This window comes from Thyridium curvatum, assembly GCF_004353045.1.
Source record: "Thyridium curvatum strain D216 chromosome Unknown NODE_51_length_304177_cov_85.428264, whole genome shotgun sequence".
Taxonomy (NCBI): Eukaryota; Fungi; Ascomycota; class Sordariomycetes; order Thyridiales; family Thyridiaceae; genus Thyridium; species Thyridium curvatum.
Genome location: NW_022156806.1, coordinates 156105 through 174152, shown reverse-complemented (window position 1 = coordinate 174152; position 18048 = coordinate 156105). Strand labels below are relative to the sequence as shown.

At 56.9% G+C, this 18048-nt stretch overlaps 4 protein-coding genes across 4 annotated transcripts; 3 read left to right on the top strand and 1 right to left on the bottom strand.

Moving 5' to 3' along the window:
- Window positions 1-271: 271 nt before the first annotated feature.
- Window positions 272-2653, top strand: E0L32_008050 (uncharacterized protein; the record flags this gene model as incomplete). The annotated part of the gene is made up of 11 exons (XM_031142861.1): window positions 272-398; window positions 614-753; window positions 820-822; window positions 878-907; window positions 973-1045; window positions 1104-1140; window positions 1203-1293; window positions 1365-1401; window positions 1477-1591; window positions 1680-1750; window positions 1851-2653. 11 exons carry the CDS (start codon window positions 272-274, stop codon window positions 2651-2653), a joined length of 1527 nt encoding a protein of 508 aa, XP_030992724.1.
- Window positions 2654-3969: 1316 nt separating this feature from the next.
- On the bottom strand, window positions 3970-5205 carry E0L32_008049 (uncharacterized protein; the record flags this gene model as incomplete). The annotated part of the gene is made up of 1 exon (XM_031142860.1): window positions 3970-5205. One exon carries the CDS (start codon window positions 5203-5205, stop codon window positions 3970-3972), a length of 1236 nt encoding a protein of 411 aa, XP_030992723.1.
- Window positions 5206-13859: 8654 nt separating this feature from the next.
- On the top strand, window positions 13860-15680 carry E0L32_008048 (uncharacterized protein; the record flags this gene model as incomplete). Its single annotated transcript, XM_031142859.1, has 4 exons — window positions 13860-14294; window positions 14380-14514; window positions 14580-15081; window positions 15229-15680. The coding sequence occupies 4 exons, from the start codon at window positions 13860-13862 to the stop codon at window positions 15678-15680; spliced, it is 1524 nt and encodes a 507-aa protein (XP_030992722.1).
- Window positions 15681-16891: 1211 nt separating this feature from the next.
- Window positions 16892-18022, top strand: E0L32_008047 (uncharacterized protein; the record flags this gene model as incomplete). The annotated part of the gene is made up of 1 exon (XM_031142858.1): window positions 16892-18022. One exon carries the CDS (start codon window positions 16892-16894, stop codon window positions 18020-18022), a length of 1131 nt encoding a protein of 376 aa, XP_030992721.1.
- Window positions 18023-18048: the final 26 nt, after the last annotated feature.

The following is an 18048-nucleotide window of genomic DNA, read 5'->3' as shown; positions in this document are numbered from 1 at the left end:
CCTCGTCCGGCCTTTGGTTGTTGATCAGATCACAGGTTTCAGGCTCTCGGGATAGCATCAAAGGAATATCGGGCCAACTCTTGGTCACAGACGAAGATTCACATAGACAGTGCTGCCATGCGCCTCCGACTCCGGCTCGACGTTTCTCTTCCTTGCCGGCTCTCCTCTGCCGCCTAGGCCCCAGGGCAAAGCTCCCCTTCCCCGGAGGCCGAATCTCAGGCTCTCGGCCACCTTGCCATACAGCCACTCTCTGGCCGGGCCCGAAGCGACGATGGATCTCGGGTTCGTGTCGCCGCTCGCGGTGCGGGCCACCGTCCCTCTGAAGGAACCTTTGGGTGGCCGGATCGTCAGCATCATACTCAACCTCGCCTCGCTGACCGTACTCGCCATCTTTCTCAGTATGTCCTATATCGACCGGTGGATGCATCCCTGTCCCAGGCCGGCGCACTGACTGTCGATGCAGCAAAGAGACTCGTTACTGTCAGGGTATGGAGCAGGCTACCGTTGACAATGTGGCGTAAGTCCCTTCGACTTGGCTGGCTAGCTAGCTTGACGGCTGGCCAGGCTCTTCTCTGGGTCACATTTGAATGTTAACTTGTAACCTGCTTATCAGTCATATTTGGCATCTACATTGACTCATACGTCTTTGTGTTTGCCACCGGCCTTCTTCTGTTCGGTTTCAGTATTGATAGGTCTACGCCTGCTTGCGATGCGGCCATTCTTCTCTGTCTCTGCTGCTATGTCAGCACAAAGGTACGGTCACGGTTGTCGTGTATGAGTCTCTCCAAGATTTGTTATAGTTGTTGACACTGTCTACAGATTGTATGTTGAACCAGTAGCTGAAGGATTTTGCCAATCTTTACTAATGCATTCGAAGGCAATCTATTTGTTTCTGGTGGAGAAAGCAGTAAGTCCCCATCAGGCTCTGCATCCATACAGATGATGGAAGTCACAGTATTAACGATGCCACAGCATATTGTCAGGGGCTCTCGACTGCCTCGCTTGAAGTCCAAGCTCTATATCTTCAACTCATTTGGCATGCTGGGTATGCTCCCTTCACTCTTACAGGCACTCGTGCGAGTCTGCTAATGAACTATTCAAAGGTATATATGGTGTCGTCGTAGTACTTAATTTCGTTTTGTAAGTCACTGCTCTTCGCAGCCTCGGTCATTGTAACGTATCCTAACACATTCCCGACGCAGTCGTATCAGCAAACAGGAAAGTGGAGTATGTGTCATCGGCATGCAGAAAGGCGCCATGATCCCACTCATATCCTTCGACATTGTCGTCAATGTACGTTGCTTGCCTGGCATTTCCAGACTATGGGACATCATGTGCGCATCTGCTGACTCGAGGTACCGCAGGTCTACCTCACAATCCTCTTCCTCATCCCGCTGTCCAGTAAGTCTAAACTCGGTTATACTGTACACGAAGCGTGTGAGATAGACGAAACATCACTAACTCTGGACCGTACAGGCATGTACTCCTTTAGGAACAAGAAGACGCAGCTCCGGCCAACGAGCGCGCGGTTGCGTACGGTGGCCATCCGGACCTTTGTCGGCTGCCTCTGCACCCTCACGAGCAGCATCGTGTAAGTCAACGAACAACACACACAATTCCAGACATACCTTTGGGGGAAAAACAGACTGGCTGACTTCCTTTTGCTTTTTTCCGACCAGCAACCTCTCGGTCCTCATGATCCTCGAAGGCGAGCCGGGCTGGATCTGCCTCATGTGCTGCAACAGCGACAGTAAGTTGCCCACCCTTACGCCCTCTTCCCGATCCAACCACCCATCCACCCACCTACCTTGCCATGATTTTCCTTCCTCCTGACCCTGACCTCTTCCCAGTCCTCTTCTCCGCCATCGTCCTCCAGTGGGTCACGTCCAAGGACAACGCCGCGTCCAGCCGGACGCCCGGCCACACCGACATGTACTACGCCCAGCAGCAGCCGCCCACCCTCGAGGACGCCGCTTCCTCCGTTGTTGCCGCCGCCGCCGCCGCCGCCGCCGCAGTTCCCAGCGCCGTCATGCCCTGCCCGAGCTGCCGCGCCGCCAGCATCGCCGCAGGGGCAGGCAGCATCTTCCCGCCGCCGCCGCCGCCGTCCATCACGGGCGTCAACCACCCCTACTACGCCGCCGGCCCGCGCCGCCACTCGCGGTCCTGCTTCGCGAGCGCCATGGCCGGCCTGGCCGGCGGCGGCAGCAGCGGGCGCAACAAGGCGGAGCCCGAGCCCGAGCCCGCGGCGAGCGAGATCAGCCGCACGCTCAGCGTCGAGGTGCTGCATGAGCCGGCGGCGGCGGCCGCCCGGGGTGGTGGTGGTGGTGGTGGCAGAGGAGGCGTCGCGACCAACGAAGTGCACATCAGCGCCGTGGGGCGGGGCTCCGTGTCGAGCCTGGACGGGGCGGAGCTGGAGCGGGCCGCGACGGCCGTGGCGTCGACGGCGGCGTCGTCGTCGTCGTCGTCGCCGGTGACGTGCTGCGGGAGTCACGACGACGACGAGAAGTCTGGGGAGAAGGGCGACGACCGGGTTAGCGTCGAGGAGCGGGAGGAGGAAGAGGGGGACGACGACGACGACGACGAGAATGTCATTGTCGACGAGGAGGCGCCTCGTACGGTGCTGCATGCGCCGCCTCCACGGAGGGGGAGGTGATTTTTTTCGGCTCCCACCCTCTCCGCAACAACATTTTTGAGATTTCTCACGGCGAGAGAAAGACTCTCGATTCTTTTACGACCAAAAAATGCATCATCATCAACATTTGCATCGTGGCGTCCATTTTGGGACTAGACCGGGAGACATCTTCTGCTATTATTGCCCCGAGGTTTTAGCCTTGTTGCGTGTACGACGACGAGGGAAATTGGGGGGGGAAGATGTTGTATGATATACAAGGGTGGGCCAGCCCCGAGCCGGGCATTGTGCTTGTTTTGCTCCTTTGTTTGGAAAGAGAAGGCATTTGATACCCAGGACATCAAAAAATCGGGCCACGATTGGAAAAAGGCCTCGAGCAGACCAAACAGTTGCGGAGCCGATGAGATCGCGCTTTCATGCGCTGGATAGACCAGGAAGCCTTGATGGGAATGAGTCCCACGTTGATATTCACAGCAATCGTCATGGAAGGAAGATGGGACACAAAAAGGAAGTAATGTTTTTTTTTACCACACGCAAGGAAGCCGAAGAATGGGGAACGGGTATCTGAAGTCGGGTATTATTAGATGGCACATTTCGAGTCATTTATGACCACAGGCATAGGGCGAGGTCGAGAGAAGGCGCAAGACAATGGATGTTGAAAGTCATCGAGTTCATGTTCATTTCATGTCTAAAGCGAGCGTGAGTGTAAAGCATGGTCTAGAGGTATACTCATCCCCTTTTGAACTGCCATCAAAAATCAACGCAAAAAAAAGTGCAAAAAAACAATTTCAAGTTTGTTCAGCAGAAAAAGTTGTGTCCCCTTTTTTCTATACTTGACAAGATCCGTGTCGATCATCAAAGTATCTAGCAGTAAGAGGCAGAGCGCTCAGAGTGGCGTCTCTGTTACTCCTCCCCTTTCATCTCCCTTAGATCGAAATCCCTGTGATCAGGATAACTCTGCCAAAGGTTGACGGTTTGTCAAAAAAAGAGATCAAAGAAGTCAAAAGGTGTTATGTACAGAAAGAAGTGAAGCAAAGAAAAGACGCAACCGCGTTGGGTGGACAAGGAGATCACACCCAATCACGTTCGACAAAGATCGAGGGAGTTCCATTTGTGGCTCCCAGACTTTTTGGTTTCCCGGATGTCCCATCCCCGTCTAGCCAGCCAATAGCTCCCCATATGTAAAAAACGGTCAAGGAAGATGCCCCCCCGTTCCACGGTTATGTAAATGTGGTCCCCAAAGTGGATGGTACAACGACAGACAAGAAGCGAAAGATGTCTCAACCACGTCTCCTACATCGCGCTCTCTATCCAACCCGGTCAAGTGGATAGTGTTGCACTTAAGAGCCGTAGGCGAAGGTCTTGCCATAGCTGGAGAGCGAGGTGCCGGAGCTGATCATGGAGCCGGGGCCGACCATGAAGTAGCTGTAGCGCTCGATGAAGTTGTACTTGGGGTCGTTGTCCATGGCGTTCATGACCTTCTTGAGGAAGGCATCGATCTGGTCGTCGCTGCCGAAGGGGGCAAACTCGGTGATCCAGACGGGCTTACCCTGGCAGGCGTTGTGGACGTTGACCATGTGGGAAAGGAACTCGTCAGGGTCGGCAGGCGAGTACCAATGGGCAGCGCAAAAGTCGACGGCGCACTTGCCATTGCAGGCAGCGAAGAACTGCTTGAGCCAGTCGATACCCTGGCCAGGGGAGTTGGAGTTGGTGATGGCGGGAGCGCTGATGCGAACGCGGCCCTGGTAGGGGTTCATGAGGCGGATGTGGGCGGCAGCAGTGTCGGAGGGGCTCATGTTGCACTGGCCGGGGTGGTCGCACTCGTTGAAGGACAGGAAGTCCTTGGTGCCGGCCGCGATGGCCTTCTCGGCGCTGCTGGGCCAGGTGGGCTCGTGGTTGGGACCGGGGCCCCACATCATGGGGACGAACTCGAGCGAGTCGGGGGCGCCAGCATCCTTGGTCTGACCCCAGTTGTAGCTCCAGTTGCACTTGGTGCCGGAGTTCAGGAAGGCGCTCAGGAGGTTGCCCTGGTTGTAGGCGAGACCACGCTTGTTGCCGCCGCTGGGGGCGCCGCTGGAACCGCCGGTGGAGCCGGTCGGAGAGGCAGCGGGGGTGCTGACACTGCCGCCGCCGATGCCAAGGCCGACGCTCACATCGACATTGGCCTCGGCCTTGAGAGCCGGAGGCTGAGAGGCCTGGGCAACCTGGACCTGGGGCTTGATAGAGGTGGCCAGGGTGGTAGCAGGAGCAGGAACGACCGGGGCGACCGAGGTCGACGACGACGACGAGGTCGACGAAGTCGAAGTGGTGGTCGGGGCCGGAGGCGGAGGCGGAGGGGGCGGTGGGGGCGCGCTGTGGTGGCCCTTGAAGACGGAGACCACCTTGGTAGGCTGGCTCTCTGGGGGGTCCCAGGCGGTGACAGTGACCCATTCGACAACGGTCTCGACCTCGGTGTGGGCGTAGACGACGTCCTTCTTGTCGTGATACTCGCGGTGGGCGAAACGGTGGGCGCTGCCGGCCAGGGCCTCCTGGGCGAGGAGGGCCGAGGCCAGAACGGTGAGCTTCTGGAAATGCATTTTGGAAAAAGCTGTTGCGGTGGTTGTTCTCGATCAAGGAACGCGGGTCGAGAAGCTGCAGTGCTCTTATAAGTCGACGTTAAAAATAGATCGACTCGTCAATGCTTTGTGCGTGTTGCGTCTTTGTTGGTATTGTTTGTTTGGTGTGTTGACCTTTGATTCCCAAGAGTCGAATGAATGGTTTTGTTTGGATATTGCCAGCAGCCTGTTGATGCAGTACTGAAAGATAATCGTCAGATCCACCTGGGGCCGAGAAGAATGAGTGCAAACGACACACGAGGCGTGTGACTGTGCTTGTTTGTTGTCTCTACACGTGAGGCGGGAGTCAAGGTCAGGTGAGAGGCAAGGTGAGGTCAGGGTGAGTTGAGCCTGAGGGTGCCGTTGTTGTAGGACGATGAGAAAATGGGGCAGTGAATAATGAGAGGCAGTCTGTCAAAGACGCAGAAAGAATGATGCGTATTTGCAGAAGTCGGTGGTAGTCCCAAGGGAGGAGTGGCTGACGACTATCGGCGGGCAATACGAAGTAGAAATGGGCGGGATGCAAGAGGGAGAGCGGACGAGGTCGAAGCTCGCGACCTTGGTTGGCTTTGATAAAGGAAGGGAAAAGGCAGTCTTCGAGACGAGGCCAAGGATCTTGGGGAGGTCAAGAACAAGGGAATGAAAGGGTGCGGAGGGCGACGAGGGAAGGGAGTGAAACAAAGAATGGCGAGAGGGAAGGGGGTATCAATTTATTGAAAGTGAAAGGAGTGACAAGGAGGCCGATCCAGGGCTGGGGGGATCCAGACTTTGACGGGGGGAAGAGACTGGGAGTGAGGGAGTGAGAGACTGGGAGTGAGCGGCGTGGAGTACCGGATCTGGACTGAAGTCGAGACCAAGAGACTAAGGTAGTTCAGGAGGAGTGGGCAGAAGTAGGGGGGTTGCCGTGCTGGATGGAGAGTGGATGCGTACCTGGCGGCACGTGTGGGGCGGCCACCTACCAGCTCAGGTACCCGACCCGTTTTACGGGGCCACGACCGAGCAGCAAGTGAATTGACTGACTGAGCGACGTGGGTGGGTGGTGTGTGCTGTGGTTGCGGGTGGGTGTGGGTGTGGGTGCGCAAGGGTGGAGGAGCAGGTACCACCACCACCCGCTGACTGCACCACCACTCCAACTAACAGCAGATCATGCCCCCCAAAAAAGAAAAGAGAAAAAAGGCCATGGCAGGGCAAGGCAGGGAATTCCCAGATTCGTCACCAAACGCCAGAGAACGAACGAGCACATTGCATCCCGGCCACTGCACACAACAGGGTAGACAGGTAGGGACTCGCCTACTCTACTCCTACTCCCTTCTCTTCTCTTGGTGATACTCCCGAAGGAGGGTGGCAGCGGTGCACACTCACCCGCTCACACTGCTGCAGCTTTGCATCTGTGCCTCTGACGGCCTCATCGGTAAAAAAGAGACACACAGGCAGGGGTTCCCAAAAAAAGCAGCGCACGGGTGTTTGTTGGTGCATGGTGAGGTGAACAACAGCAGCAAGCGGGCAGCCAATGGCCGCCTGGCCTCGTCCTCGCATGCCGAGACGTAATGGTACAGGCACTCCAGCAAATAAACACTCGTACGTACCTTTTCCGGCGGCACAGCTTACATTGAGCTGCTTCTTCCCCTTCAGACAGTGCCAGGCGTCCCGATTTGCTGTCGTATCGAACTTGGTTATCGCCTGCTTTGCAGATCGCCTATGCTAACTCCTAGCGGTGGTCTGTAAATAGGATCTGGTCTCGAAGTATAAGTAGGAAAACCCGCGATTAAAGACTTGGCAAGACAGTGGGAACAGTTGTTCGTGATTGTCCGAGTTGCATGGCAGCTTTCGTTGCATCTGGCAGCTTCGCCCCCTCGCATGCCATGGCAGTCCCATCACCTCCTTGCTCTTCGATCGCCTGGGCCGGCCCAAGGTTCCATATATGTACGGCCACCTTATCTTGTTCATCCCATCTTCAGCAACCAAATACGGGATTATTTCTGGATCCACGCAGCCTAGTTGGTATGGGCACATACGCGTCCAGCCCGGACTCTGCCATGGCAGGCCAGGTTTCTGCCCATGAGCATAATCAAACCTTGAACAAAACACGAGTGTGCAATCTGAGCGCTGAAAGGCCAGCAATGCCCCGTTGCGCCCAGCCTTTATTGGGACACCATCGGATGGCGTTTTCGTTAGACAGCTCGGGAGCACCTAGACCTACATGACTCTCAACTGTCGGCCCCTCTTCTCCCACCCTCCATCCTCGCTGCTTGGCTCATACCGAGTGACAATAATCTGCCGCATGTGGTACATACAGCTGCCGTGTATCGCCCTAAGAGCGACAGGCCGCCGCCACTCTGTCCTCCGTCCGTTTCTTCAAGGTAGGGAGTAACTATCTGGTGCCCGGTGTGCAAGAGCCAGGCGGGCCCAACCCTGTCCCCTCCGCCAAGAGGACCGACGACGCCAGCGATGAGGCGGCGCCTCCAAGTCCACAAATGGACAGATCTGCCAGGAGCACGTAGGCCCATGTCGTCCGAAGCCAGGAACTTGTCAGCGCACGCCAGTCAAGCCAGGCGCGCCAGCAAGGGCGAAGGGGGGCGGCAAGGCGGGGCGGGCTTGTCCTAGTGCCTCGTAGGGGGGTTCCTGGGCTAGGATCCCGCTGCCGCACCACAGAAGTGGTGCTGTACCGCTCGATAGCTCGTGGCTCGAACGGGGCCGAGAAAGGGGCCTGGCAGACCTTCCTATTGGTCTAGGGCCTTCCCGTGTCTCTGGTCCAAGCGTCCGTCCCCTCCGGCGCTGAATGTCCTTTTCACCACGTCGCAACTAATTGGTACACCAACGGCGGCCGATGTCGAGAGTGCGCAAACCTGAGCTTACTAACCAAGCCACCAGGAACCAGAACCGAAGAATGGAAGAACGTGGTCGCCAACGCCGCACGGAACATCAAGCTTGAAGTCCCGTCCGTCTCTTGCTTCGCTCCATTCCAGCCATTTGATGCAACCGCAGGTACCTACCTACATCTACAAGTAGAACACACAGCAAAAGCAACGACTTTTTTGCGGACCCCACCGCCCCTACATAAGGCAACCTCGTAGCTCACCTCCTGAAACGACGACCCGCCAGGATGGGACGGCGACACGATCGCTGGTTGCCAAATGGCGCACTATCGATCTCGGCGGTGGGCCTCGCAGACCAACGCAAGAAGGAAGGAGAACGAGGAGGAGGCTGGGAGACAGCCATCTTGCTTGTACGCAATTGATACAAGTAGAAGAATCGATTGACTGATTGATTCGGGCGGCAAAGGCCGTGGCCACGAAACAGCTCAGGCTCTACTGGCCGCCCAATTGGGAACTCTGGTAGGTCGGTCAACAGAACGTGGCCGTGCCTCACTTGCCGCTCGCCTAGAGACAAGACAGATCAGATACCTAGACCAGCCAGATCAGATGAGCAGGCGATCTCCCCCCAGAGCTACAATCAATGGGACGGAGTACGTGGTAATGCTGGCCTTTTCCCGGACCTGCATCTGCTCTGGTTTTTTGGGACCCGGTCCAATCGCCAGCGCTTGCGAAAGCTCTTGTCATGCAGGAACGCACTGATGATCACCCTTGCGCACTGGGACGGGGGGCACGCTGGCTGCAGTGGACAAACCGCCGCCAATGAGCGTCGCAAACAGCCTCCCCTCCCAGCTTTGACTCGTTTCAAGTGGACTCGCTCTACTGCAGGAACGGGGAAACAACCTGGAACAGACGAAAAAAAATCCATGGACGGAGCAAGGCGAGAAAGAATCCCAGAGATCACGCACAAGTGAGCGACCCATGTGATGCGCAAATGAAGCGCGCGTTTCTCAGCACCAAAAGGAAAGGGCCACTTTCACAGCGTCTACAGCCCGGGATTCAGCACCCAATCGTGACTGCCCCGTTGGGATGCTGTTCAGCTATTCCCGCCCTGGAAATCACTGCCCCTTGCGACTGCCTGTTTCAGCGCTGAAGTTGGCGAGGCAAGTGACGGTCTACGTTTTGATGATTCATGCCTTGCCATTTTCCCGTCTGACCTGACTGACACCCATGGATCTCGACCAAGTACAGACATGAGTACCATCCAGCACATGCAACCTGTGTCTGTCTGCCACTTCCGCCAAGTCGGTGAATCCTCGAGACGAGCAGACTCACTGCCACTACAGCCTCTCGCGGCCCCTCCACCATCGGGGTGGCGCATCGCTGTGCATCCCCGGTTCTTCAAGTACCGTGTTGATCATCATCACCGAGGCCCACGACAGACACCAACAGCGAGGGTTCTTCCAGGCTTTTTTCCACTGTCGCATGCCCGACTCATGGGTGTTCTTTCATCTCCTCTGCATTGATTGGGCCCACGTACTCTTTTCTTGCCGGCACCCCTGCAAGCCGTGTATCTACTTAGTGTACCCTATTACGTGGAATCGCGGGTCTTCCACATTCCAGCGTCCAGCGTTCAGCGCCCAACCTGCCAAGTCCCACCGCCGACGCCCCCGGCATACCAACGCACCAGAGACACCTGAAACCGACAAGCGAAATTACACCCGAAGCCACGGACCACGAGCACACGCGTTTTCAGCAGATCCCTTCACGCCAAAAAAGCTTGTCTTGTTCTCCCATCGGTCTAGAAACTGCTTGGGGGAAGAAAAGGGCAAAGCCCCCTTGTTGATTTCGGAGCCCCGATCAGGAGTGGGGATCAGCCAACACCTCACTCTCACGGCCAGGTGTGTCACCACATCCTGTGTGGTACCATCCAAGAGAACTCGATCATGATTGCCGAAACCGACAGTTTCTTTGCAGATCACGGTCATGCTCACTCGCGCTAGACTCTGAATGCCGAGGGAAAGGGACACACAAATCTAGGTACTCAATGTACAGAGAGATTGTGTGCTCATAGTATCTCAGGCCCGACTTCCTTGGCCCGGCCTTACAGACTGGCCAGCTGGAGGAATGTTGTGTGTTGTCACAATCAGGTAGGACCAAGCATTGGACAGGATGCCCGATCAGACTGATTACAGAGAATGGATTGGACCATCAAAAGTGGTTTCATCATCATATCTTGCCGCTCTGGCACTGTGACTGAGAACCGGTTTCTTGCAAGCCCAGTCTCCCGCCTTCACATCGGGCCGTGAAATACTCCCGGCCCTCGTGAGAGTTATCTCAATTGATGAGGCTGTCTGCCAAAGGTTTGTTGACACCTGCCTGGGGACTGCAGGACCAATCTCACCAGTCCAGCTATTACCGGTTCGGCTATTCCTTCTCTCAGTGTCTTAATTTACCATGGTCTATTCCTCGATGTCTAGTCATCAATGGTCACAGTTGAGCCTGGTAAAGCGATCTCACTCTGGATTTTCCCAGCATTTATCCGGGTCGAGAAGCTCTTAGTGTCTGTCCTCCATCTAGAACAATTTCAGTGCCGCCCACCCGCGTGTGTGCAGGCTTCCGAGCCCTACTCTTATCTGGTATTGCAAAACCCGGCATGAATTCCCGGGTCTTGGATCTGATGGGTTCGGATGAACAGCAGCAAGGACAAGGTCTTGTTTTCATGCCGTTTCTTAGACAGGGACGGAAAGCTCTTTGCTCGTGATTGGACAGGTGCCTATCATCATAAACATCGACTTGGCAAGTCGGCGAAGCCGGAACTCGCTGCTTCAGCTATGGAGAGAACTGCACAGCATACTTGGCAAAGTAAAATGCTTGATAGTAATTATGAATGGCGTAATAAAAACTCATTTCAGACCGCAATACCTCACCCAACGTCATGAGACCTCTGCAGCTGACGTGAGTCACCACGGAGTGTGAATAGCGAGCATGAACCGGCGCTCCGATGTCCACTCTACGATACCAACTCGAGGAAAGCCCAGGGAATGCAGGCGGTAATGCGGTGGCTTGCTGAGTGACTTTCTGGTTTCAGCGTTCTTTCAAATAGAGATGAACCGCGAGGAAGGGCGAGGTTTCTGGCAGTATGGTGGTGACCTGCGAAACTTGCCCGTAAGCTTCCTGTCCCGTTCGGGGAGAGACAGGTAATGGAGGAAGACATGAAGGGAGTACTTAACTGCTGAAAATCATGGCTCAGGGTTTTTTTAGCCGCAGAGGTTTTATAAACCCAGTATACGAAGATTCTGGTCCGTCTGCTGTCGCCTGCATCAGAACCGGGGATATTGATTCTTACACTCTTTGCAGTGTTCAGCGATTCAGTATCCAGATGCTATCAGTGTTGGTAAAAGGCGATTCCTGCTTCCTTATTGACCTTATATGCAGAAGACAACTTACCAATGTCATTATCCTAGTGTACCTACAGGACCGGAAACGCAAGTACCACGATTGCAGACGTGGACGGGGTGCTACCGAACCTCAAGGGTCTTCGACAGTCTTGGCTCTTCTTCCAGCTGCTTCCCAATAGCCAGGTGTGTGACATGGCACCAGCGAGTCTTGCTATTGGATGTCTATGGGGAAGTGACCTCAGGGCAAGGTATTGTCTAGAATCAAGGCCCTAGTCGAGCTTTTGTTCTGCATGATGACCGTTTCTGAGGGGTACTTGAATACCAGGTAAAGCAGTGTATGAAAACAATGCCGGAAACGGGAGTCCTCATAGTATATATCTTCGACACAAGACAGGAGATATCGAGAATACGCCATTCTGTTTGCAAAGCCCCGTTGAGTTCCTGGTCATGGCCCAAACGTCAGCTCAGGATAAGAAGATCGCAAACAAAGCATGGCTCAATCTACCAGCATTTACAGTGATAGTTGGGTTTCATCATGATGTTAGCTAGACTTCAGGAATGATCTTGGCCAGGCCGAGGAGAGTCACTGGACATTGACACCTTTCCTGCGTTCCTGCCAGAAGCGTTGAAAGGCCCTTATAAGTTCCAATATCGCGGTCTGATTTTCAGGGGGGCGACATGTGGCGGCTTGGTCGGTTGGTCAAGTTCAGGTCAATCATGTCGTCCTGCGGTGGACTAATGATTCCATTTCGGGAAGGGGAAGTGGAAAAGGGGACAAGGAAAAGGGGGAGGACACGGGTTCGATTCACAACCACGGAGCAAAATCCGCCCCTTCGGGCGAATTTTCGAAGCATATCACCCTCCGGGCTGATATGCCAGTTTTTTTTTTTTCCCTCCTTTTTTACTTTGTATATGTGCTCCTTACTTGAGTGGCCGGGGCCCGGATCCGAAATGTAGACTCTGTACTCGACCACGGCTGGTTTTCGCACAGAGCTCCTTTACGATCTCGCAAGATCATCTCTTTCAATACCGTCTAGGTCACTTCCATGCCGTTTCTTCAATCTGGGATGAATGCTCATGTATCTATCTCAGGTTGAGGAGGCTGCGATGCCTGCCCCGGGTGTTTCACAGACTCCATCATCGAGGCCGAGCCACAGGAGGCCGGAACCCGGCCCACGGCATGCACCAGCCCGCCAATGCCGGTGAGTGACTACCATTAGGAAGGCCCCTGCCGCCGAATAGGCGGCACCGAGGGGTACATTTTTCAAAAAAGGTGTGGACTTTACCGGCCAAGGTCTACGACTGCCCGGACTCTGTTCCTGATTCGGCGGGACGATCTACTGGGACAAGCAAACAATTGAATCTCCTAAGTGGTCATCATGCTCACCGAATTACTGTAGTCTATGAGTGATGTTCATGTCCACCAGGGGATGCCAGTTTGGTCACAAGGACGCCTTGAGTGTATTTCGAAGGTTAATGTTGTCCTCGTTGATGTTTAACTCAACTACAAGCCCTCGTCGTAATGTCTGATAACTCCACCCGGGTTGGACTCGAACCAAAGTTTATTAAATCAACGTTCGTGCACGATTTACAACGGTAACTGTCATTGGGGCACTCCGTGCGTCGTGCCGACGCGGCGTGGCACGGATAGCCCGACTTGGAGGGTCGGTTGTCGGTGGCAGGCCGGAGGGATATATGACCCGCGCCTCTGATGCGCCCCGGAATGTACCCGGCGTATGAACCCTGAGTCGAGCGCACCGCCCATAGCGACTCCGCGACTGCGCCTCCGCCTCGGGGACCATCAGGCTAACGAGGTCGCTGACAGATGCTGTGCCTGAACGGCTGGAGGGATAGCAACTTAATTCACGCAGAGGGACTTTGGCATTGATGCTCGAATTCGGCCTCGTAAAGGCACCAACGAACTCTCCTAGGCCTCGACGGGGGTTAGCTGATCGGGTGGGGTGGTGTGAAAGGGTACTTCTGTTCGGTGCCTGAACAGTGTAGTGAGCCGCTAATCATGGCAGGTTTCCGGGGGTCTCAGCTATGGATGCCAAGATAAAATGACACTGCCACCACATCACGGCATATGAGTCTTCTTCATCATCTCGCTGCATACGTCGACATGCCATCACGCATCGCACACGTGATTGATTTGGACAAACGGCGTATTTCTCCATCGACTTGATACTTCTCACATCTTTCTAAACGCATAGTGCTTAGAAAACACTCTACTTGGAATCATATAAACCAGAGAGGCTTACGGAGGATCCCGCCAACCAACAGACTCAGCTCAAGCTGTGTAAACCACTCGGAACAGAAACATTACATCTGGACAGACGCGAAGCGCCATATGTCAAACCCTCACTCCGCCACCTTTGAACAACGAATGACTTCAGTCAACCCGAAAGGATAACACGACATCATGGACTACACGCAGCCATTGATGCCCATGATCACCCTCGACGCCGAGCCGGCCGACTTCGAGTATGGCGCCTTCCTCGAGGAGACCGAGGACGTCGACGTCGACTACATGGCCGAGGAGAGCTCGACGTCCAACACGTCGCGCACCGTCATGGGGGACCGAGTCCCTGTGCTCGCGGCTCATGGCTCCTCCTCCTCCTCGTCGCCCTCGACCGCTTTGACGGCCACGGCGCAGCCCGGCTCCGGCAAGAGCACCTCGAGCACGTCGCCGCCCAAGCAGAGGCTCGAGAGGAGAGGGCATACCAAGTCGCGCCGCGGCTGCTTCAACTGCAAGCGGCGGCGGATCAAGTGCCAAGAAAACAAGCCTGCGTGTGGCCACTGCGTCAAGTCGGGGCTGAAGTGCGAGTACCCTTCCGTGCCCCAGGTAACATACCAGGTTCGTACAGAACTCGACGCCAAGCCATGGAACTCTTTGTTCACATGCGTACCGGCACACAGCACCCGCTAATTTGGTCGTCCAGCCACAACATCAAATACCATTGTTCAGTCTCCAAGATATGCGATTCTTCCAGCACTTCCTTCTGCGGTGCTATCCACACCACCCCCTGGGCAACGAGAGCATCTGGACTCACGAGATACCGTGCCTATCACAAGAGGTATGTCTCCGGCTTTGGGACGATTGGCAAACTCTGTGTGTGTCGCTCACATTCCTGTCCCGCAGTATGAATACCTCATGCACGCGGTCCTGGGCCTCGCCGCCTCGGACCTGATGCAGTACGACCCGTCCTTGGTCGAGGCCGCCATGCAGCACCGGCTCAAGGCCATCCGCGCCATCAAGAAGACGCTCGCGGGCGTGCCCAAGGCCAGCACCTTCGAGGAGGGCAACGCCATGATGGCCACCTGCTTCGCCCTGACCTTCCAGTCCGTCCTGCTCGACGACGGCATGTGCGAGTACATGACCTTCATCCGCGGCGTCATCATCGTCGCCATCCAGATGTACGTCAAGGGCTGCCGCTTCCTCTTTGTCAACCTCATGGGCGACGACCAGCTGAGCAAGCTGAAGCCGTTCCTGGAGGAGGTGGCCCCCATGGAGAGGAGCTGGGGCGAGGGCGCGGTGGCGGCCGTGCGCGGGCTCGAGCCGCTGTGCACGGGGGAGGTGGAGCGGGCGTACTATGAGCTCCTCCTGGGCATGGCGGAGGCGCTCCTCGACTCGCCGTTGGCAGGTGAGTATACCCCCTGTTTTTCTTTTCTCTTTCGCTTCCTTCTTTTAACAACTTTGCCCTCTTTGGGGGTTTGGGGAGGGGGGGGGCTCTTCTCCAAGAGAAATCCGACACGCGCTTTACTGACACGACTCGCACACACACACACAGCATGGCAGTCTATATCCCGGCACTACTCGTGGTGGATGCAGCTGCCCCACGACAAGTTCCAGCAGATCGTCGACCCGACCAGCACCGTCTTCGCGCTGCTCGGCGCGCACTGGATCGCCATCAAGCAGACCATGGCCACCGTCACGTCCGCGGAGCACAAGTGCCGGGACCAGTCGCCCTCCGTGCCGGCGCGCATGTCGAGCCGCCAGGTGGCGGAGAGCATGGGCCGCAAGGGGAGCCAGGGCCAGGCCCAGGGGCAGAGGCAGCAGCAGCAGCAGTCGAAAGAGTGCCTCGTCGACCTCGGCATGTGCCGCTGGCTCAAGTACCTCAACGCCAGCATCGGGCCCGAGTGGCAGGTCTACAACGCGTGGCCGATGTGGGTGGAGGCGCGGCTGGACGAGAACCCGAGGTATTTCGGGCTGAAGGGGGACGAGGAAGATGCGGACTGGTAATAATTTTTTTTCCCATCTCGACGGGGTGGTGCTTTTGGAGTTGTGTGGCTTTGGGGATACCTATCTGTCGTAATGATCTGCGATATACTGTTTTGATATTGGGTAGTTTGATTGCTATATGCCAGTGTATACAGGATCGGGAGTACATTCCGCTTTCACATCCCTTTTTAGCAATGATAATACCCCTGCCAGGCACTGATACCTACCTATACCTACTGAGCGTTTCTTAGCATGTCTGATGGAGAAGCCACTTCACGATGCGTCACTCCTGCGACGTCCTCGGGTCATATCCCTCCGTCTCACGGTTCTCCCTGCATCCAGGAGTCTGCCAAGAAAGACTGAGGTAGTATCTCGTGGTCTGATGTCTGATGATACTGCAAGTACGCTTGGATATGTACAACAAAGCGCGGCACTGCCACGCCACAGTCACTGTTGCCCGGAAACTACCAGCTGCACGGCTAGTTAGGTGCCTAATCTACCTGCGCCTCGTTCTAGAAGGCAGAGCTTATGTTCTAGCATACCGAACAAACAAACCTGCTGACAGGCACTCGGCATCCTCCCCCAGGTCTCCAAGAATTGCCCCCCCCCCCCCCCCCCCCCCCCCCCCCCCATCTTGCCATGACCGTATTTCGCATTCAGGCCGGGGCGCCAAGTGGGGCGACCTGCATCTCCTTCCCCACCAGCCCGTTCTACAAGCACCAAGCCCCCCGTCGCCGCTGCGGAGGTGGGTCCCCGAGCCCGGCATCGCCGCATCGGAGCACTCTGACTGGCTGGATCTTGAGAACAAAGGGCTGAGAGCTGTGCCTTGGGTAGGTAGGTAAGCTCTGTCTGTCTTGGAAATCCCGGTGAATTCAGTGGTCTAGAAGGTGGACAAACTCATAAGCTTTGTGCCGTTGAACAAGCCGCTGACGCTCCGGTCGTCTAGGTTGCCCGGTGCGTCATTGGCCAGGAGCATGGGAAATGGTGGCAGTGGCCCGTATTGATCGTACTTTATGCGACGGCTTGGGGGGGATGGGTATCGCTTCAAGCTCTTCGTCTGGGAGGCATCAAGTATAATAGCCCGTCGAGTGCCTACCTACCTACCTAGTATTCTATATCCAAAGCCTCATGCAACACTTTCTAGAAGGCAACATCACTCAAGAAACCATCCCCCGTGACTTACATTCGAGAAGCGCGCCTCAGGACAAAAACAGACGATTATGACCACAGCGATGTTGGAAAAGACGCCCGAGCTCTTGCACCAGCAAGGCACCTCCGTGCCGCCCCCCTACGAGGCGCACAGCATCGCACCAGGCAGCAGCGTCCCGCGCACCGCAGACGCCCGAGACATGTTCGAGGAAGACGCCGGCGCCACCTCCCCGAGCAGCAGCGACGAGGCAGAGGACCAGCCCCCAGCCTACAGCGACTCCGTGCCCTCCTCCGCCGCGGCAACCGACACCAAACAGCAACAGCGCCAAGCACTCCCCGCCACCGCACCGGCCCCCAACTTCGCCCCCACGATCCAGCTCCAGATCCAGACCCCGGGAAAGGCATGGCTCTCCTGGCCCTCGCCGACCCCGCCGGACCCGGTGCCCGTCTTCGCCGTCTCCCCCCCTCCTCGTCACGCCGGAGCCACGGGCCTCCTGCTCCCTCTCCCTCTCCCTCCCGACGACGACGACGTCGGCACCCCGTCCCAGACCCCGTCCTTCGTCTCCATCCGGCCCGAGCGCCGCTCCGGCTCGTGCAGCCTGTACCTGGGCGGCGACCTCGGCGGCGAAGCGGGGCCGGAGACCTCGCGCGCCCGGCCCGTGAGCAGCACGACCTACCGCTTCGGCCACGGGCGGCCGCCGCGCGTCCGGCTCGTCCTGCCTCCCGGCCTGGCCGCCACCACCACCACCACCGGAGAAGAAGAAGGGGACGGCGAAGAGGAGGAGTGGGACTCGTTCGAGGTCCGCTCGTCGGGCCTGCTCACGCGGGCGGCGCAGTTCCGCACGCGCCGCCTCGGCGACTTCGAGTGGCGGTACGGCAGCAGGAAGGAGCGCCGGGCGGCCGGCGCGGACGACCTGCTCGTGCTCGAGCGGCTCGTCGCCGCCACGGGCAGCAGCAGCAGCGGCAGCAGCGCCGCCACGTCGAGAAGGGCGGTGGCCCAGCTCGTGCGCAGCGGCGAGCACCGCGACCCGGGCAGCGGCCGGAGCTCGGCGGGCAACGGCGGCCGGCTGCAGGTCGACCTGTCCCCGTGGGAGAAGCGCCACCGCGACATGGCGCTCGTGGCGGCCGTGACGACGTGCCTGGTCATGCTCAAGCGGGAGGTGGACCGGCGGCGGGAGCAGCAGATCGCCGTCATCGCGTCCGGGGCTCTGTAGTCGTCTCTCTCCGTCATCTTCTTTTT